This window comes from Drosophila rhopaloa, unplaced genomic scaffold (genome assembly GCF_018152115.1).
Source record: "Drosophila rhopaloa isolate 14029-0021.01 unplaced genomic scaffold, ASM1815211v1 contig_163, whole genome shotgun sequence".
Taxonomy (NCBI): Eukaryota; Metazoa; Arthropoda; class Insecta; order Diptera; family Drosophilidae; genus Drosophila; species Drosophila rhopaloa.
In genome coordinates, this window is record NW_025335043.1 from 11053045 (window position 1) to 11074674 (window position 21630).

The following is a 21630-nucleotide window of genomic DNA, read 5'->3' on the forward strand; positions in this document are numbered from 1 at the left end:
TTATTAAAATAATTACTGGTTTGCTAACGTCCTTTTGTAGCTTTTATTTGATTCGATTAATATCAATCTCTTTTGGATCATCTCCAAATGAGGAAATGTCAAATTCGAGGCCTTCGCTTTACAACACTTTTGAGGTTGTGTCTTTGCTAAACCTGTTGAGTAGTCTCCACTGTTATATTATGTTTTCAAATTTAAAAATGAGATTCTAAATTACAATTTTTTTTACCAGTTTGAATATATGGTACCAAATAAGAAAACAATTTTAATAAAGTTAAAAGAATATTAAGTACTATACATTTTTTTAGAAGGATAAAGTAACGGTTTTAATAAACATAAATTACAACATTTTTAAATGGTATTTGCATTTGGAAAACGTTGAAAAAATATTTGTTTTTGTAGGCCAACTTTTAAATGAGAAATCTGCTTAGATCATTAAGTATTATATATTTTCCTAATTTTAATGCTAAATTCTTCCGATAATCACCATTTATTAATGTTAAAACCTGCTGCGTGTGTTGAACTTCAGTTTAAGTGGTGAAAAGCTTTTTCAAAATCTGGTTGCTCTTGTCTTGCGATCGTATCTGCTGCTGGAGAATAGAATTCAGTCGCGTGTGAGCAGCCAACTGTTGCCGTTGTCTCTGGGGATTCGTTCCAAAAACCTCAATAAAGTCCAGTTTGGCCCCTTGATTAAGTTAATTTTTCCACTACATTCAAGATGATGAACAGCCTGAAGAAACTGCCAGTGCGCATGGTGAGTTTGCCACGCCCCCTCAATTCTGACTTTGGCTCATACTAATTTTATTTGCCTCACTTATTTTTTAGCTGGTCAATTCCGCTGCACGTCAGCAAAATGCTGCGATGTCCTCGGCAGCAGGTCTCCCCCCACCTCTTACCTTCCTTACCGACGACGAGAAAATGATGAAGGAGACTGGTGAGTTTCGCCCTAGATTTATGTAGATCATCAGAATCCAGGGTTCTGTAAGTCCAAGTGCAGCTCCAATTCGATAAGCATGTTGTTCGTTCCATGCCGAATTTTTAGATATTTTTATGGTGTTTAGTTGGACTCGCCTGTTACGTAACTCCAAGCATCGCATATTAAAGATGTTCTTGTTGTTATTTAATAATATATTCGCATTATACTAGCTAAAGACTTGCTGCACTATTTGGTGTATTCATATTTTTCGAGTTTTATTCTTTTTTCTGCTGATAAAGTGTATTTGGTGAGGGAAGGAGTAGAGTGGCGGAGGTCGCTTGCCAGATAAGCACATTTTTATTTTGATAGTGGAACTAAAATGTCACTTAATATCAGTGGACTGATTCGAACCATTTTCTTTATGATGTTTGCTCGAATATTATAAGGTGCGATTTTTCTCCCTTTTACGATCGAGCGATCTAATAATTTTCATTGGGCCAATTTGCATTTTTTATAGGAGAGAGCTTAATTAAATCAATTCGCATGGCGTGTGCGCCAATATTATATAATTTGTGAGGATGCTTTTATTTACACTATATTAAAGGTACCATATATTATTTTAAAGGAGTATAAGGTTCTTAAAAACATTTTATGGAAAATGTATGATTTTTGTGCCCAATTGAATATTTGAATAATTGAATTTTAAAATAATAAAGAAATAATAATAAAGAAAACTTATAAATAGTTTTCACGGTAAAATAAAGTTCCAAGATCATAAATAACTTCTTTTTTTTGTTAAAAAAAATCATATGTAAATTGTATTAAATGATTAGAGTACTCTTACTCCAAAGTGGCACTGTACTTTTCGTAGGGCAAAATTATCTATTTAATTTTTAAGGTAATTAAATATTTTATATCTAAAGTATTTTACGGTGAAAGTTTCAGATGTAATGGATACTTTTTATTTTCTCAAAAATTTATAGATACTGCCCTAAAAAGCTGCCAGCTTGGCAAGTTCAAGGTCTAACCTTATCACAAGCTTTTTTTCCTGATGTTAAAATTTTCCTATCACCTTAGTACAATTCTTAAAGTTTATCATTTTTTTATTATTGTTTGAAATAATTTTCCAATAAGAATAAAACCACTTTCAAGCACGCAAAACTCTCTTTGGGAGTAGGAAAAAGGGGGTGGGACTCTTACACACTCTCTCACCCGGTCTAAAAATAGCTTTTTGTTGCCGCCACCGCTCAACTTTGAATTTCATCGCTGCTCTTTCTCGGCTGGCGGTGGCGTTCATCGTTGAGTTGCCGGTAAAATAATGAAAAAAAGTTTACCAAGCCGCGAGTTCGAGTATTGAATCGATCGAGCCTCTCTTTTCAGTAATATAATGGTTAAAGCGTGGGTGGTTAAATTTCTATATAATTTCACCTCAGATTTTTCACAGGTCAGTCAGCTGCTTGGTTCTGGTTTTATACGTCAACCGAATAGCGTTACACTTGTGATAGAGCATTAAATGCGACTGTGCCACGCCCCCTGCCCACCTGTGATCACTGTTCTAGTGATCACGCCGGACAATCAGGGGCGTGGCACTTGGTCGGGAGCCCTTCCCTAGAGAGTTGAATTAGCTGAGTGGGTGGATTTCGTCCGCCTGCAATCCATCTAATTCCTAGTTGGGAAGGTTACAGTTTTATTCTTTTACCAAAATGAATTTTTCTTTTTTCCGCTTATCAATCACTCAATCTATATGGTTTCCCAAGTGGGAGAGTATGTGTCTATATGGTCTGACTGTTGCGTAATCTAAGCTGAATGCAAAGTGGCCAAATGCATAAACTGAAACTGGTTTTTTATTTCTCTGACATTGCTTTTACTATAAGTATCAGTACAGTTAACACTTGTACTTTAATCCAAAAAGAGGTTTAGAATAAATCATTTATAACGCTATTTTCATTTTAAAAAAATTCTTTGTATTTTGTTCTTTGCGGATTGGAAACCTTAGCGCATATGTGGCGGATACACAATATAATGGTAATTTACAATTAATTTATAATACATTCTATATGTACATTTTTTATAAACTCTCAAAACTAAGTTAAAACTTGCTAAATAATAATAAGAAAATAACAATACAAATATTTAGGATTTAATCCAATTTTCTTTTAAATGGTACAAGATAATTTCGAAAAATTTAGTAAAATTTACTTTGAGCCCATTGGGACACGTCCCAACTGTCAGAAAATTGCTGGGTTCTGTCCATATGGTTGGAAATCTAAATGAATATATAAAGTTAGTAAATTATTTAAGCATTTCCCTTGATAGGGGAATGAACGAAAATGTATGCAAAAAGGCAGGAAAGTCAATAAAGAGAGGGAATCGAAGGTGTGAGAACTTTGGTGGATGTGTACCAGTTGTTGGCTTTTCAAGCGGAAAAACAATGTCATGAAAAAATGCTTTAAAAAAGATCAATAATAAATACCCGGAGAAAATAATAGAATTAGCAAAAAGACAGCTGCGAGAGCCCCACGCGATCTGAGAACTTGGAGAACTTGCTGATAAAAAAGACACACGACAACCCACACAAAGATGTTTTATCTGGTATACAAATGTATATAGAGAAATACCCCAACTTATACAAACATAAGACCAACAGCAAACATCGGGCCCTCTTAGAAGAAAAATAGACAGAAAAGAATAAAAAGCAAAAAGCTTAAAACCCGATTTTTAAAGAAAACGTGCTGTTAAATGTTCTTCAAAGCTTTAGTAAAACTTTGGTAAAAAGCTATTCAGGCGATATTTATTTGTTATTGTTTTTAACAAAAAAGGTGGACACGCGAGCTTTTTAAATAAAATACTTTTTAAATTTTTTACTGTGCAGATTACTTTTTATATTTAATTTATTGAAAATTGTGTACTTATTTTTATAATATTTTATTATTTATTTTTTGACAACATCAAAATACTATCTTCCAACATAATCTTAAATTAAACTCATGGTTCGATCGTAAAAGATTAATGATCTTTAATTCTTTAAATTTCAGTTGCCAAATTGGCTCAGGAGCAGATTCAGCCCTTGGTCAAGAAGATGGACTTTGAGCACAAGTTCGATCCTTCGGTGGTGAAGGCCGTGTTTGAGAATGGTCTGATGGGCATTGAGATCGATACCGAGTTGGGAGGCAGTGGTTGCAACTTCATGACCAACATCATCGTGGTGGAGGAGCTGTCCAAGATCGATCCCGCCGTGGCCGCCTTCGTGGACATCCACAACACTCTGGTCAACTCGCTGATGATTAAGTTCGGTAATGCCGAGCAGAAGGCCAAGTACCTGCCCAAGTTGGCCCAGGAGTATGCTGGCAGCTTCGCCTTGACTGAACCCGGAGCAGGATCCGATGCCTTCTCCCTGAAGACGGTGGCCAAGAAGGATGGCTCCCACTACGTGATAAACGGCTCCAAGATGTGGATCTCCAACTCCGATGTTGCTGGAGTCTTCCTGATCTTCGCCAATGCCAAGCCAGAGGATGTAAGTAGATATTGCTCATCGATTGTTTCATTAGGATCATTATATTATAAAAGGAAGCTTTTAAAAAAATTTATTTTTATCCAACGATTAATTATTTAAATTCTAATATATTTTAGACTTTTTTTAACTGCTAAAGTTAAAGTTACTTATATTAGTCGACCTTTATTTTTCATTTTTTTTTCCGACTTAGTTTTCACTTTTTCGCAGGCTCCTAATCGATCTCATAATATTTTCCATAGCTAATCTTTATGTTATTTTAAACGATTGCCATCTTATCGCACAAAGATCAAAGTTCAATAGATTAATGATTTTTAAATGTAAACGTGGAAATGTTTTCTTTTATAGGACGTTTAGGAACAAATATCTAGTTCTCACTTTTCCTTTTTGTCTTTATTAAGAGTACATTTTTTAACAATCTTTAGCTCATCTTAAGTGGTTAAAGTTTTATTTATAACGATGGTTATAGGTTTATGACTAACATTTCGGCACATATTTATTGCAGGGCTACCGTGGCATCACCACCTTCATTGTGGACCGTGACACCCCCGGACTGATTGTGAACAAGCCGGAGGATAAGCTGGGCATCCGTGCATCTGGAACGTGCCAGCTTACCTTCGACAATGTGCGAGTGCCCGAGGAGAATATCCTGGGAACGTTCGGACATGGCTACAAGTACGCCGCTGGCTTCCTGAACGAGGGTCGCATCGGAATCGCCGCCCAGATGGTGGGACTGGCCCAGGGAACCTTCGATGCCACCATTCCGTACCTGCTGGAGCGCAAGCAGTTCGGCGATGCCATCTACAACTTCCAGTCGATGCAGCACCAGATCGCCACCGTGGCCACGGAAATCGAAGCTGCCCGTTTGATGACCTACAATGCAGCTCGTCTGCAGGAGCAGGGAGTTCCCTTCCAGAAGGAGGCCGCCATGGCCAAGTACTTCGCCTCGGAGGTGGCCCAACGGGCGGCCATCAAGTGCGTCGACTTCATGGGAGGTGTTGGCTTCACCCGCGATTTCCCCCAGGAGAAGTACTACCGTGATGTGAAGATCGGAGCCATCTACGAGGGCACCACCAACATGCAGCTCAGCACCATTGCCAAGTGCATCAAGAAGGACTACTCTGGTTAGGAATCCTTGACCCTCCCCCACAAATCCCCCCACACAAGCTGAGATATCGTACGTCAGATACGTCAAGTGCATTTATGGGTGGGAACCGCTGTAACATTTTTTGACGGTCATCCGTTATCGGTTCTCTCCATGTTACCTTAGCATTTACCACATAGTTCTTTCTGTTATATTGTATAAAATACAATTAAAATATATACAAATATAAAATACATATAAAAGATGTTAGGAGTGGAGGTATATTTCTTCAATGGCTGGTTCCATCGGTTGTCGTGAAGGCAGCCAGCAAAATGTTGACCACTGTGATCATGAAAACTCCCATCACCAGCAGATCATTTGTTCTTTCGTAGCTTCGATTCTTAAAGCGCTTGAGTCGACGCTGTGGAGTTTTCTTTTAGAGGTTTGTGTTACTAGGTTATTACCTACATACCTTAAATATTAGCATTATGCCAACTAATAGCTGGAGCACAAGGGAAAGTATCACCATAATCAAACTGTATATGTAGGTAGAGGCCTTGTCGTTGTAAGTTATCAAAAAACGCAGCTGATTGGCATTCGCCGAAAGCAAGGCAATATCCATAAGACCTGAATAGAAAGTTGACCAACATTTAAAATGAACTGATAACAGTGTCCAAAAACTGTACAGTAGAACAACATGATAAAATAACAATATGAACTTTCATCCGACTTAAAATATTTCACAATTTATATTTTATTTACCTTACCTAATCATCTTACCTTCAGCCACGTTTTTGTTTGTGGCATAACTATTTCCTCCGGACAGATCGCTAGAACACTTCTTGTTGGTTCCTTGAGGTTTCTGCAATTCACTGGGTGTTTTCAGCTCCTCTTTATCCGTATCCTCCATCTGAATATCGACATCAAAATCACGTTCTAAGCCGCAACATGGTCCACTGGTTGTACTGGCGAAACTCTCCCTAAGACTGTGGGAATCCTCCAAAGAAATTGTCACCTCGTTGCTGTCCATTGTTTGATGGTTCACCAAACACTAAGCATTTAAATACTGCTCTTTTAAGGAATGTGAAAAGCTTTCCTTGTTTTTGAGTTAACATTTCAATTGTTGTGGTTTGCGGCTTACCAAAGGCGATAAAAAAAGAATGACACTGACCCGGCTGGACAGGCTGCCCCAAAAAACTGGGGCATCAGCCGACTCGAAAAGTATCTCATGGGTTGAGATACTCACTAAATAAGTTTGCCACAAAGTATGCTACAGAAACCAATTTAAAGTGCTAGCAGAGTGGATGAGTAAAATTAATTTTTAAATATACATCAACCTAAAAAGTGTTTACCTAATTTTGTTTGAATATCCCCACCTTCAGAACCCTTTTTGTTATATGATTCGTAAGGGAAGTCATAAAAAAGTCACATAACCTGAATAAACAAGAACCACACATAAATATCTTCGAGATGTGCATAAGGAGTTTGCAGCTTAAGCTGATTCTCAATGCAATACCCACTTTTTTGTGCTCCCTGCCTACTTCATACTTAAAGAACTCTTTAAAAATTGACAGTTAAATCGGTATTGTACAAGTAATTATAGATTCTTCATCAATAAACTTTTAAACTTAACAGACAGCTGACACAAGTATGCCAGTGTCCCATCGCAAAGTTAGAGGTCAGCTAGAAAAGTTCTGATTTAAATGACCCTAAAAATGTTGCATAAAATTATTTCATTTAAGAAATAAATACTGTCAAATAAAAGCAACGTATAATTTCTTTATTATGATTACCAACTCTAATAGTCCTAATTTTCAGTTTATGTTTTTTTTGCGTATACTTGATATTTGAATTTTTGCGGATACGTGATTTTTGTGTGCAAACTTTATATTTAACAATTTCCAAATATTTTATTAAATATTTTAGATAAACATTTATTTAAACAGTTGGGGATTAAAACAACATAAATTAAATTTATTATTTTAAAACAACTACAATTACACATTTATGGTTATTGAACCTTTCGTTGTTAAACAGCCCTCGAAAGTCGTGTCGCATTGCAGGACAGAAAGGAACACGTGCGTCACGACACCCCCTCGTTTCTGTCGGTCATAAAAAGTCAGCCGGTTGTCTGCGGCTCTTATCCTTTGGTCCCTATTTTCCCATTCCCGTTGAAACCGGTACGAAAATCGGGCAGACACAATTGCTCTCTCTTAGCAACCCATCTCTCTGACGGGTTTTTGTAGCACGTGTAGTTTGTTTGCCACTTTGTTCGTTGTTTGTTATGACTGGAGATGACGCTCTCACCCACATTTCTCTCTCAATGGTGCTCTCTCTTACACTCAAAGAAATAAAAAAGCACAATATCCGAACTTAAAAAAAATTAATACATAATGCATTTTCACCTACAAATTGTTAGTTTTGAAAAACAATTTTAATAATTTTAGAAATATTTTGATGATCTAGTAATCTAAGCCGAATATTTTTTTTATGTAATACATTTATTTGGTAATAACTTTTTCAGTGTACTCCTTTGTTATCTCTCTCTTTCTCTCTAGCTAGACGTGTTTGGCTCTCTGTGTGGCTTCATTCATGCGATTGCCGTTGTTGTTTTTGCTTTTGCTGTTGTTTGTGTAGTTGCACGCATGCTCAAAACGGAGACTCAAACGCTAACGGACTTTATTTCCGAGGTTCTCAGTTGGCAGTTTTCAGTTCTGTTTCGAACGTCGGACCGTTTAGCAGTAATTTTTCAGTTTTCGGTTTTCCGGTATTCCATGCTCGGTTCTAAGACTTTTCCTCTCTCTTTTCATCCCACGCCGCCTAACCACCCCCCCAAAACGACCCGGTAAAAAAATACTACAAGATAGGAGGAATCCGCGAGTGCCGAAACGTAAACTTTTCATTGATTTTCCCAGGCTAATTTTGGTGTATGGATATATGGCCCGTGCCTAAATATAAATACACCCGACAAATGGGTTTCATCTACGAGTAGTCCAGACTCCTAGGTAGGTTTTGTGGAAAACAAGAAAAAATCAATGGCCAAAAATTGCATATGTCCGCCTTGACCTCAGTAGGCTCCATTTTGTTTCTCTCTTCTTATATCCTTCTTTTTCCCCTCCATTATTCTTGCCCTCTTTTTTTTGGCCTCTTCTTGTTTGGCCAAACCTGATTTGACCCGGCAATCAAGAAAACTGCCTATAAAATCAATAGCATGGCCTAAACACACTTATTTATATTGCATTATATAAGCAAGTACCATTATGTGGAAACTCAATAAGAAGGTGAACCTACATATGTATATTTAAAGGTTTTTCTAGAACACCAGATGATACTATAAAGATTGGTGCAGTGGAATAAAAAATGGGGCCACATCAAATATGTAATACTTAATATAAATTACGCTTAACTTTATTTACATTTTCTTCTTGGAATTTTTAAATGTTCACATAATTATATAAAATCAATCAAATCTCTGAGGATTTTTTTTTAATTCAAAATTGTAGACATCTCAATTGATGGGAAGAATAATATAATATTGATGGGAAGAATTTATAATTAACAATAAATCAAGTTTACGAACTTTTAGTATTAGTTTAAAGAACATCAAATCACAATATTATTTTTAACAAAGTTAATTAAAGAAATGGGACACTTTAAACACTTACCGGGTATAATATATTCCAAAGCCTACATATTTCTCATTTGTTTTTGTGTCGACTTTCTGCATTGTCCAGTGAGTGATAATCTGCTTAGTGAGAGGGCCTCGACCAGATGACTGGGTGCAAAGTTTCACTTCCAGCCTGATAAAGGTTTTCTCTGTTCTTGCTGTTTCTGCTGCTCCAAGTCTTATCAGCCATTTAAAAGCTTGGGGATGCGCTCCACTGGCCGGTTGTTTATGTGGGTGAAGTGGGTCGGTCTGTTAGGTGGCTGCAATGCGTTTGCCTTTGCACTAAATGCAGTCTAAAAATTGCAGAAGTGGCAAACTAAAGCGGATTAAAAATTCTTAGTGTTGCTTAGAATATTTCCTTGACTGCAGACGACTAAATAATATCAGACACGAGGGTAGCTATTCTTGTTTTAGGACTAAAATTCCACCATAATTTATAATGGCTATTTTGTCTTTTCAACTATTTTCAATGTTGATATTCCTTTAAACCGATTTCCATTATTGAATCAAACTTTTTGGTTGGTACTACTTCAAAGGGATTTTAGTTCATCCAAGAATTTGTTTATTCAAGTCAAAAATATTCGAACGAAAGTATTGACCCAACTTTATTGCTTAAGTCAACCTTAATTGGTGGCATCAATATAAAAATATTAAAAAGAATACTTATTTGTATAAAATTCGAATTTATTAATTTAGGAAGGTTATATCAAATCACTAAATATTATTTATTTATTCCGGAAGAAACTTTATAGATTAAAACATTAGGTTGTCAACCTGCCATTCAATGCACATTACAAATAGACTGGGAAAATTCTCAAGCAACACCACATTTTGTTTACTCACCTGCATTTCAAAACCTGTTTGAGCTACTCTCTCTCGAATTGTTGGGAATTCCATTTAAACTTGTAATATCGTTCAAACCTTAATAATTAAATTTTGAAATGGGAAATTCTCAAATTAAAAATTCAAACTTGGGAAACCTGTTATGTTTAGAATGCAGTTTTTTTGCAATTGTATATGCTTAAGGACAAACAAGATTACAAATCAATGTCAGGAAATAAACAAAAGGAATTAATGAGAACAAAATTTATGTTTGACCGGTTGAAGGCAACAATGTCTTGAACTAAAAAAATAATATAGTTTTGTAGGTGAAATTGAATACCCTGTTTGAAACAATTTTAATTAAATCCAGTAATAAAACTCATGTTTAAAGCGCATTGAAGCACCTAGATTGCGACCTCTAATCTATATTAGCTTTATTACTAGAACTTTAGTTGCAGTTTTTTAAGGCTTTTTGTTCAACAGACAGATAAGGACGTCTAAAATATAGCAGATAAAGCCATAATCGTGAGACTGATGGACAAGTACTGCTCTGTCTAACATAAATTGTGGAACATAAATATATTTCATCATTCTTAAAATTTATAAACACATTGACCAGTGGACTTTGGAAATGTCTTATTGTTGCTATACAAACAATTGTTCTCATATCTGGTCATCTCAATCTACCCTAAAAATATGGAATTGTAGTAAGTCCAATTTGAATAATCTTCCTGAATTGAACGCATTTTAATTGCTGTCACTTGACTTGTCAAGTGGCCAGTGGCAATTATCTGTCTATAAATAAAATATAGGTAGATGTGTGCATATGGATAAGCCATAATTAGGCGGAAAATAAATGGTATTCAAATCATGCGGTTTTGCCCTCTGGTTCAGCTTGATTGCACTCTGTGGACATGGGAACTGAGAATTCTTGATATGCTATTAAACCCTCTATCCAAGTGCAATGCTTCCCAAAAAACCCACAATTATAAAATCTATATTTTAAAATATTTATCTGATGAGTGCACTTTTATTGATTATTTTGCAGGCTATCTGTGCGGGCAATCATTAAGCTAAACACGTAACATTCACTCAGGTAGCAAATAACAACTACAAACTATAACACCAACAAAAAAAAACAAACAATAATATAAGTAAAAAGAGAAGCAGACAATGACGCCGGAGAAATCGGTTATGGCCTACGTCAACCATTTAATAGTCAGCAATTTTTCATATTTCTGTAAGTATTGTTGTACAAGGTTTGTTCAATTGTCGTGTTTAAACAAATGTAAGATAATCATAAAAATGACCAGCATTAACACTTAATTTTAAACAACACTTTTAATATATATGTTCTTAAGTCGTTGCATATTTATTAACCATCCGTATTACGCCTAAAATCTATTTATAAATTGTACATTATTTTAATGAGATTATTTGGACTTACAAAAAATTAACAATAATAACTACTTCCAAATTATATAAATAATGGTAAACATGTATCGCAGATTATTAAAATCGAAAAACTGTATAATCATTTTTCAAAAAATATTATTGCAATTAAATATTCCATTTGGGGATTGTCTTTCTAATAGCTGTTTAAATGTATTTTAAACGTGTATTTAATTATCACTTCTACTGCCTTTTCTAGGGGACGAGATCGATGGCTATCTGTACTATTTGGGAGGCACTTTGGGCACTTTAACCCTAGGAAGCCTGGCAGCTAGCGTTGCATACTATTTTGCTACAAGACCCGTACCGGAACGACCATTAGTGCCTCTGGAAAACCAATCCCCGTTGCTAGAGGTATGATGATTTCGCAATTGATCGACTTCGATCACATCAATTACAGCATTGAATGTTCAATTGGGAATTGTTTGTCTTGAGTTTTCTGGTTTCATTCGCTGTTCGATTTCTTTTCTTTGGATTTTCTTAGCTCTTTTCTATTTGAGGTAGAACAGGCAAATCCCAATGGCGTATGGGCCAAACAAAATCTTTGATGTGCACATGTCCACAATCACGTTGAGTGCGATTACGATTCGAATTCCCAAAAACTGATTCTGCTTCGTTGTTGTCGTCACATGATTTTCACACATTTCACCATTTCGATTTTCATTTTTGCCTTTGTTCTTAGACTTTTAGCCATGACGTCTATGCCACAGTGGTGCAAAAATGATTAAAAATAGCTGCACAACCTCACGCTCTAATTGAGTGGCTAGCAGGAAAGGAAAATGTATAAAATTCTCTTGCCAAGACTGCAACATTCTCGCTGATAAATTATCAAACGACAACAGCACGACAATAATAAATCTTGTCATGGCTCAATTGGCATTTTTCCCTAATTAGTCGCCTGGTTCTCTCAATTTCGATCTATGCTAATACATTCCCCACCCACCGCCGCACGATTGTCAAAAGCGTTTCCTCCAACTGACACTCGCCGGCATTTTCCCCATGCATTTTCCTCTGAGTTGGTGTAACGGACCTTTCCTTTTGTGTTAATGTCATGTAAATAAACAAATATTGACACAATACAATACATATTTTTGGCAATATTTGGCATTGCCCAAATGGCAAACAATAATTTTCGGGGGTTGAAGGTTGATGACACAGTGAAACGCGGTAATTTAATTTATTCGTTAAACGCTAAGTAGCGGAAATTAGTTTATAAAGTCTATAATTATATGGAAGGTGGTATGAAATTATAAAAACATTATCTCTTTTGAAAAATAAATATTTGAGGTACCAATTGGTTTCAATTTGTATCAGATTATAGCCTTTTTAAGTTCACCTCATTAAAGTACGTATTATTAATGCCAATGTTAAATTACTTCTTCCTGCTAAATATTAAACACACATAAACTTAAAATATATAAAATGCATATAAAGGTCATAATAATAACCCTTTGTTTATTTATGAAATTCTTTATAAACATAAAACTACTTTTAATATTCAATTGAAATTCACTTTTTAAACATTATTATTTTGCGGCTAGAACTGGTTCAAAGCAGTTTAATTATATTTAGTGAACATTGTTTTTTAGATTATTCGAATTTGAAATTAATTATAAAGGCAGCTATTTAGTATCATAAGAAATAAAAGTATTTTTAAGATAGCTATTAGAGTTTTCCCACAAACTACAAATTAAAACAAATTCCACGAAAAATAGCAAACAATGAAATAATAACAAAATAATAAGGAAGTGTCAAGTTCTGACACCACAGGGCCAACCTGTCTACATGTGAGCAGGTACATTTGCTTATGCGGTTGTAAAACATATACTATGATCTATTATGCAGTTCTGAATGTTAGTCACTTTGTGTGTTTGTTTAGTCTGGTCTGGCAATGCAATTGCGAATGCACCAACAAGTATTTGGCACACTCTTTTCGCTTTTAGAGTGTTTTTCAATATATAAACACCAAAATTGCTAATGAGTGCAAATTGAGGTGTGAATGAAACGATAAATATGTGCGAGGTGAACTAGCTAATGCTTAGTACATTTTGTATGAAAAGTAAATTAATAAAATATGGATCCAAATAGAATAATTGGCAGTAAATAAACAGTTTTATAAATGCTTACCAACAATTATAATACGCACTAAATTTATATGGATTTAAAAGGGTTTCCGGATTTGAAGTTGAAGCCATTGGTAGAAGCAATAGCAACTTTTTATTTTTAATTCAAAATTTTCCATAAATAAAATTAAATATTTTTGTTGCGAATTATTTATTACTTAAATTATTTACACATTCTTACTAGACTAGATACCCAAAAGTAAACAAATTTTTAAGATTTTTATGGGGACAAAAAGGGGGCGTGTTCCTATCTTATGAACCATTAATCATTTTGGTTATTAAAGAGATGAAACATTGATGTCATTGTAAGATAAACATAGTTTTCAATTGCGTTTAAAGGAAAATTCAGACAGGCGGACAACTTGATCGAAACAAAAAAAATAAGAGCAAAACTATCTAACAAAAAGAAAAATAAAAACCGTTTAATATCAAAATAAGAACATATAAACGAATAAAATTCCTAGCCGAACGTTGCATTCTTCTTCATTTTTCCCCGAAAATCCTCCTGAAACCCCCAAATATTACTCTCGATTCTGCTCGATCTCTCTCCCAAATGAAAAAAAAAGATTCCTCGGGCCGGCCAAAATCATTTTTAGCCACGACCAATACTTTACTTCTGCCATTCAGTTCGAAATTCAACATCGTGTCGCGCAGATCGAGGCGTGCTCAACCCCTTAGAATATATTTCAAATTAGAAAAATCCCAAAAAAAAGAAAAACGAAAAAACAAGCAACAACAACAGCAACATAATGTACAAATCGCAGATATATGTATATCTATGAAACAAACGTATTTTTTATAAATAATAGCTCGTGTATACTAAACAAGAAGAAAATAAAGAGCGAAAAAAACGCACGACAATTTGCAACAAATTGACAAAAATACAAGCGTTTAATCTCATTACGTAAAGCGCCAGACCCAAAAAAAATTGAACAAAAAAGTGGAAAGAAAAATTAAAACATTTTCCAATGGAAATCGATTTGCCAAAGTGTCAAAGTGCCGTCGCAGTTGCCACGTGAACTCAGTCCCTCAAGTTCAAGTTCACACAGTTTCTATACTTAAAACATCTAACGAAAAAACACAACTCGCTGAAAGAATACTTATATACTTAATTTTAACATGATTTTGATACTAATTTAGCTTGATGGATGTTTGCGGTTTTATTGGTTTGGTTTTTTCATTGTAAACAGCTTAACTTGAGTTGATTTTTACGATGTTTTACGACTGCTCCTTAAAATTGTATAGTTGTTTATATTTAGAGACACGATCATTTTTGGGCCATGTGCACTTTTAAACTCAAATTGTTTCAATTCCATTCAATCACAATCATCAATCTAAAATTCGAAATCACTTTTTGAGATGCACGAAAGAATCGAGATTATTTTATATATATTTATTGTGGTGAAATAATTCCATTTTAGATAATATTGATATTTAATTTAAAATTTATTTTTAAATCTAAAATAAAATGTAAAGTATTTCAAATTGTAAATTTTAACATTTACACCTTAAATTTTGTTGAATTTTGCTTCGATTTATCATGCCAGCCATCTATCTTAATCAATCAATCTAAATGTCAGGAAGCAAATACGTCTGTAAAGATATATGCTTTAGTATAACATTTAGTGTTATAATCAATCCAATCACAAATTTCGATGTCTTTCTTTCTTTGAAAAAGTTAATTGAATCATTTTTATACAATTTAAAATCATAAGCCCGTCCAATTTAATAAACACTGATACAATTAAGACATGAGATGTTATTATCGTTTCATAAATTTTTTTATGAAATTTCGGAAAAGAAAAGATTTACATAAGGATCAATATAGTTTAATCATTATATATTTTTAGATCAATGATTATTATTGTACTCGATAAAATATAAATTTCGTAGGCCCACAAAAAATGTGCTAGCCACCTGGAAAAAATAATGAAAAATGTTGCCAAGCGACCTTGAAATTCCCGCATATTTTCCCTGGGCTTCGTTTGTTTTCCCTGCAGAAAGTGCTGCCAAACTATTGATATGCTGCAGATCCTAATTAAATTTATCTTGGCCACCGCTGTTTCATTCATTTCTTTTCTTCTGCTCTCGCCCTTACTCTGGCCAATAGTTTATGGCCGATTTTATGACTACCACAATTACCATAACTCAAAGATGAATTGCTCATTCAGGAAAATGTTTGCTCTCTGCCAATTGCCTCAAAACATCCCAATGAGGCCCGAAACGCGTTCCCCATGACTCAGTTCTCGATCGTCTCTAGAGAAAATTAAAATTTTCCTTTTTCTTTGTATTTTGCAAAAAGTATTTATTGTACTCTTGTGTGTGTAAAAATATGTTTTTATTTTTTGTTCCTAATTTTTTTTTTGTTTTATGCGGCCACACACACAATTCTCATAGATAACAGCAGAGTGTAACGATTTTACCCCCAAAAGAACTATTTATAAATTAATTTGGGGCAGGCCAAGCAAAATCCGCAGACGACGTTGTCGATATGATGGCCATTCTCTCTCTTTGTTTTAGCCTTTTTGTGCCACTCTCTGTATTTTTCTAGCCCCTTTTGGGGTCGCCCTGTAGCTGCCAATATTGAAAAATTATAAACAAAATTGAATGGGCTGCACTTGCCAAATATATGTAAACGGACAGCCAGGCGTCATAATTATGCTTTGGGCTTTGACTTTTAGCTTAGCATTTGATGCGTAACAAATGGGTGCAATTGAAATAATTTTGTAAAGGATTTAAGCGAAATATACCGGGTGTCGATTTTATGACTCTCTAGTGGTTCATAATTAATATTTTTAGAAATTAAAAAGTTTATGTCATTTATTATAATGATTGCGATTGTTTTGTTTTTATTAATACAACAATATCTATCTATATTTTAAATGTTTATCCTATAATAAAGCAAGTGCAAAAGAATAAACAGCCTTCTATGTAAATAAACAAACTTTAATTTATGGGTAATTGTTGAAAAACATTTACAACACACCCTTTAATTAAAAATCAAAAATCTATTTTTACGCGCGCTAATTAGTATTTAAACGATTATCGTGCGGGTTTGAAATGCGGCTGATGTGAAAATTGAAAATGAGTATTTTTCTTTGACAAACCAATAAAACGATACCACGGCAGATAATAAATGCAAATTTGGTAACGAAATGTGCGAATTTCATATGTGTGTTTTACAGTCGCTTGGAAAATGTGCATATTAAATGCCAGATGAAATCTGAATGATCATTAAGGAAGCCACAAGTCAACATAGTGTCATAAATTCTGCAACAATAAAATCAACTTAAAAGTGATAATCTAATTAAAAGGAAACCATGTCTTGTTGCGGCCAAATTACCAGTATACGTGTGCCCATCGAGCTAAGCAATCAGAGTGATGTGCTTAAGGTAAAACTATATAAAGAAACAAACCCTTTAAAAAAAGAAAAAAAATCTATACCTACCTAACACCAGATTAACTAGGCAATGACTAATATAAACTTTATTTTGCTTCTTTTATTTTTGTTTACTGTCACTTACATTTTCGTGGGCTAGATCATTTATGATCATCGTCAAGATATCCACCATAGGGTAGGATTCATGTGCCCCTCGGGGTATGCTCTTGAAACTAACATTTTCCCCCTTAGACCTGCGTCATCAATGAAATATAAACAAAATTAATTTGGAAAGCACTTTAATCTGTGGAAAACAATTATTGTTGAAATACATTTTGCTCATTAAAATCAGCCAGCCAAAACAAACAAACTAACGTTTTAGATCCTCCTCCCAGCACCCCCCAAAAAATATTCCCCCATCGCAGTGTATTTTGATATTCGTTCTCGCACATCAACACTTTCGGCCATTGCGGCAATTTCTTTCGCAGCTGTTTACCATAAAGGAAGTGCTCTATGGGTACTACCAAATTAAATCCCGTCGAGTGATAGGTTTATGTCTCTAGCCCCAAAATAAACGATACATCATAGCGATCGGCTACGTATATAAATTTAAATGGTTATTGATTTTATTCTAACAACCGGGTGTGATTTATTGTTCTAGTAGCCAAAAATAAACACACAAAGTGAAATGGGATGATTGATAGGTGATAAAAGATTGAGTTTAGGGTAAAACAGATCTACAAAATGCAGAAATTCAATTACAACTTAAAGCTTTTCAGCATTGTACTACTTATTGATGCTTATCGTAGTTCAAATGATAGTCTCTTACAAAATAATGAAGTGGTTATTTCCTGTTTATCGATCCCATTATAAACACTATTAGAAATAATTAATTATAAGCATGTTTTAAGATTTTCCAGGGATTATTGAGGTGCTATTTAGCTCAAGACAAACAATTTACAAATTACAATATGTTTATTGAATACAGAAAGCGGCACATAGATCTAAAACACTTACCACATTGATCTATTCTATTGTATATATTCTATTCCATTGAATTCTTTCCCAAAATCTCTCTAAACGTCTCTCACTCATTGCATGTCCTCGATTTTTCTGTTTATTTCGGGGTCATTTCACTCGCATTGCAGGGTCCAGAACAAATACACGTCTCCAAATTCTACAAGGAGTCGAAGAATGGAAAGTTCGTGTCCTACATCACAGAGAATGTCCGCACCTTATACCAGACGTTCCGCGAAGGCGCGTACGCCTCCAACAATGGACCTTGTCTCGGTTGGCGTGAAACCCTGACATCCCCTTACCAGGTGAGATTACAAAAATATTACAAAACATACATTTTTAACGATTTTCATTCCTAAAAAGTAAAGTCCCACACATTATTTCTCGATTTAAGAGTATTAGAGTTAGAGTTTTTTACATTTAACTGTTATGAAACATCATATATTTTTTGAAAGTTTGAAAATCAACAAACCAAAGTTTGTTTTAGAATTCAAAACTTTGTGACGCCACACAACAATCTACAAAAAAAAAAAAAAATTTTAAAGAAAAATTTTAATGATCAAGCCACTAAATTTGACATAACAACAGCATAAAAAAGACATTTTTAAAATTTCATTTCAAGGGCTTTTCATATTTTCATTTAAAAATTAAATAAATAAATTGCACAATGCCCCATTTTAATTAACTGCATCTCTCATTTAGTGGATCAACTATGACGAGGCCCTACTGCGAGCCAAGAACTTTGGTGCTGGAATGCTGGCGTTGGGAGCCCGGCCCAAGCAGTTGATTGGCATATACTCGCAGAACCGGCCGGAATGGATACTGTACGAGCAGGGCTGCTACTCGTTCTCCCTGGTGGTGGTTCCACTGTACGATACCCTGGGTCCCGATGCCTGTGCCTTCATCATCCGCCAGACGGACATGGCGATTGTGGTCGTGGAGGACGATGGCAAGGCGGCCATGTTGCTGGAAAAGGCGCCGCGCAGTCTGAAGATCATAGTGGCCATCAAGCCCATTCGTCAGACGACCCTGGAGCGAGCCCGTAGCCGGGGCATACAGATCTTCTCGTTCATCGACGTGGAGAAACTGGGGGCCAAGGGCAACCATCCGGAGATCGCTCCCACGGCGGAGGATCTGTGCACGGTGTGCTATACGTCCGGGACGACGGGCAATCCCAAGGGCGTGATGCTCACGCACGGCAACGTGGTGGCTGGCGTCTGTTCTGTGATCCTGCAGATGGGCGACCATCGCATCCGGGCGGGCGATGTGATGGTGTCCTTCCTGCCCCTCGCCCACATGTTCGAGCGGTGCTGCGAGAACGGAATGTACTATGTGGGCGGCTGTGTCGGTTTCTATTCCGGCGACATCAAGGAGCTGACTAATGACCTGAAGATGTTGAAGCCAACGGTTATGCCCGCAGTGCCACGCCTCCTGAATCGCGTCTACGACAAGATCCAGAGTGACATAGCTGCCTCCGGACTGAAGAGGGGCCTCTTCAACATGGCCATGCGCGCCAAGGAGAAGGAGATCGCCAGGGGTGTCCTGCGGAGGAACGGCTGCTGGGACAAGTTGGTCTTCAAGAAGGTGCATCAAGCCTTTGGCGGTAATCTTCGGCTGATGGTCGTCGGGTCGGCTCCACTGGCCGGAAATGTCCTCACCTTTATGCGCTGTGCCTTGGGCTGTTTGGTCCTCGAGGGATATGGCCAAACGGAGTGTACGGGAGCCATTACCCTCACCGTTCAGGGTGATCATGTGCCCAACCATGTGGGACCGCCCGTCTCCTGCAATGCTGTGAAACTGGTGGATGTGCCGGAGATGGAGTACTTCGCCAATCAAAACACGGGGGAGGTGTGTGTGCGAGGATCGAATGTGTTTCATGGGTAAGTAAACTGAATATGCAGTTAATACTTTTAATTAATGCATTTACTATTTATTTAGCTACTATAAGGATCCAGAGAAGACGGCGGAGGCCATCGATTCGGAGGGCTGGCATCACACCGGCGACGTGGGCATGTGGCTTCCCAATGGAACCCTGCGGATCATCGATCGCCGCAAGCACATCTTCAAGCTCAGTCAGGGCGAATACATAGTGCCCGAGAAAATCGAGAATATCTACACTCTCAGTCAATACGTTAATCAAGTCTATGTTTATGGAGAGAGCTTAAAGGTGAGTGCTAAATAAAATTATGATTTCTATACATTTTACAATGTTTAAGGAAAGAAGGATACCGCTATTTTACAATTCAGAAACAATTTATATGTTCAACAACATCTTTCGTCTTAGTTTTACTCGACCATTATAAAATTTTAACTTTGACTATAATGTACTGCTTAATGGAGAGTCAAAAAATTAAAGATATACTATTTAATGTTAAGCTGCTACTTTGTTGAAATGCAGAATATTAAATTCATATTTTCTGAACCCTTTCAGAGCTGCATTATCGCTGTTGTTGTACCTGATACCGATGTACTGAAGCAATGGGCCACGGAGAACAATGTACGGGGCACACTCTCCGTCCTGTGCAATAATAAGAATGTCAAGGAACTGATCATGAACGACATGCTCAACTGGGGCAAGCAGAGTGGACTCAAGTCATTCGAACAGGTGAGTTACAAGGCAATATATACGTACACAACATAATATAATCGATCAACTATTTTAGGTTAAAGATGTCTATCTGCATCCGGATCCCTTCTCGGTCCAAAACGGACTGCTCACGCCCACATTCAAGGCCAAGAGACCGCAATTAAAGAGCTACTTTAAGCCGCAGCTGGAGGATATGTATAAACACCTGGATTAAAGCAATAACTACATATATAAAAATCAACAACGAATCGAACTCAAGAAACTGGGAAGCATTCATTTAAATATGCCTATACCATTTTAAACTGATGATAACAAAGACTACAGATACAGATACGGGATCGAACTGTCTAATATTGTAGTTTCGTCAATTCTTAGCAAGTAAGAGAAGCGCAAGATACACCAGATACAGATACAATACACATAAAATATACACAACTTTCAAACTGACAAGGAGAATCCTTTTGACAGACGCATTTTTTTATATTATTTAATCGAGAAGAGATCCCTAAATAATATGTTAACTATATATTTCCTTTAACACTTATGATCTAGTTCAAAGTGAATAGAAAACAATTGCGTAGTCTGAACCAAAACATATATAACTAACATATTGAGCAAATTGAATAAAATGAAAGCTTTAATTAACTATCGTATACTACACTCAGCGTAAGTTGCAAAACTGATGTGAAGAATACAATTTTAAAACTATATATTAGATACGCTAAACTAAATTAATGGGAATAAAATGTTCAACCAAAGTGCTGAGAAACTACATTAAAAATATAAAAAATAAAAGTCAACTGAGAAGCAGATCAAACTAATGATAAATATGATAATGATCCACTTCTTTGGACTGCACTATCTGCCTTACTAAATACCAAATGAAAATTTATTAATAAATTGCTAAAATAAAAAAAACATTTCATATTAAGAGCTAAACAATAAAGTAAAGCAGCATTATGATAAAACTATTAAATAATTTCTTTATGTAGATACAAACGCCAGAGAATTCAAAATATAATTTGAAATAAAGAAAAACAAAATAAACAATATTCCGAGTTTTCGTAATTTTATT

At 35.7% G+C, this 21630-nt stretch overlaps 3 protein-coding genes across 6 annotated transcripts; 2 read left to right on the forward strand and 1 right to left on the reverse strand.

The window, feature by feature from the left end:
- The first annotated feature begins 605 nt into the window (after nt 1-605).
- Nucleotides 606-5773, forward strand: LOC108038974 (short/branched chain specific acyl-CoA dehydrogenase, mitochondrial). Its single transcript, XM_017115871.2, has 4 exons — nt 606-751; nt 823-931; nt 3949-4427; nt 4930-5773. The coding sequence occupies exons 1-4, from the start codon at nt 716-718 to the stop codon at nt 5551-5553; spliced, it is 1248 nt and encodes a 415-aa protein (XP_016971360.1). The 5' UTR covers nt 606-715; the 3' UTR covers nt 5554-5773.
- On the reverse strand, nt 5706-6538 carry LOC108038975 (ninjurin-B). The gene is made up of 3 exons (XM_017115872.2): nt 6289-6538; nt 5981-6135; nt 5706-5929 (listed from the first exon to the last, which is right to left on the reverse strand). The coding sequence occupies exons 1-3, from the start codon at nt 6536-6538 to the stop codon at nt 5798-5800; spliced, it is 537 nt and encodes a 178-aa protein (XP_016971361.2). The 3' UTR covers nt 5706-5797.
- A 1687-nt stretch (nt 6539-8225) lies between these two features.
- LOC108038961 (long-chain-fatty-acid--CoA ligase 5) lies at nt 8226-21605 on the forward strand. 4 transcript variants are annotated; one of them, XM_017115857.2, is made up of 8 exons: nt 8226-8513; nt 11046-11237; nt 11649-11803; nt 18100-18273; nt 18671-19848; nt 19907-20135; nt 20400-20573; nt 20632-21605. In XM_017115857.2, exons 2-8 carry the CDS (start codon nt 11171-11173, stop codon nt 20767-20769), a joined length of 2115 nt encoding a protein of 704 aa, XP_016971346.1. In that variant the 5' UTR covers nt 8226-8513; nt 11046-11170; the 3' UTR covers nt 20770-21605. The 4 variants fall into 4 exon arrangements, with proteins under 4 accessions (XP_016971346.1, XP_016971347.1, XP_016971349.1 ...); XM_017115858.2 differs by lacking the exons at nt 8226-8513; nt 11046-11237; nt 11649-11803 and adding exons at nt 14120-14323; nt 16758-16964; nt 17112-17147; XM_017115860.2 differs by lacking the exons at nt 8226-8513; nt 11046-11237; nt 11649-11803 and adding exons at nt 14121-14323; nt 16758-16964.
- The last annotated feature ends 25 nt before the right edge of the window (nt 21606-21630 follow it).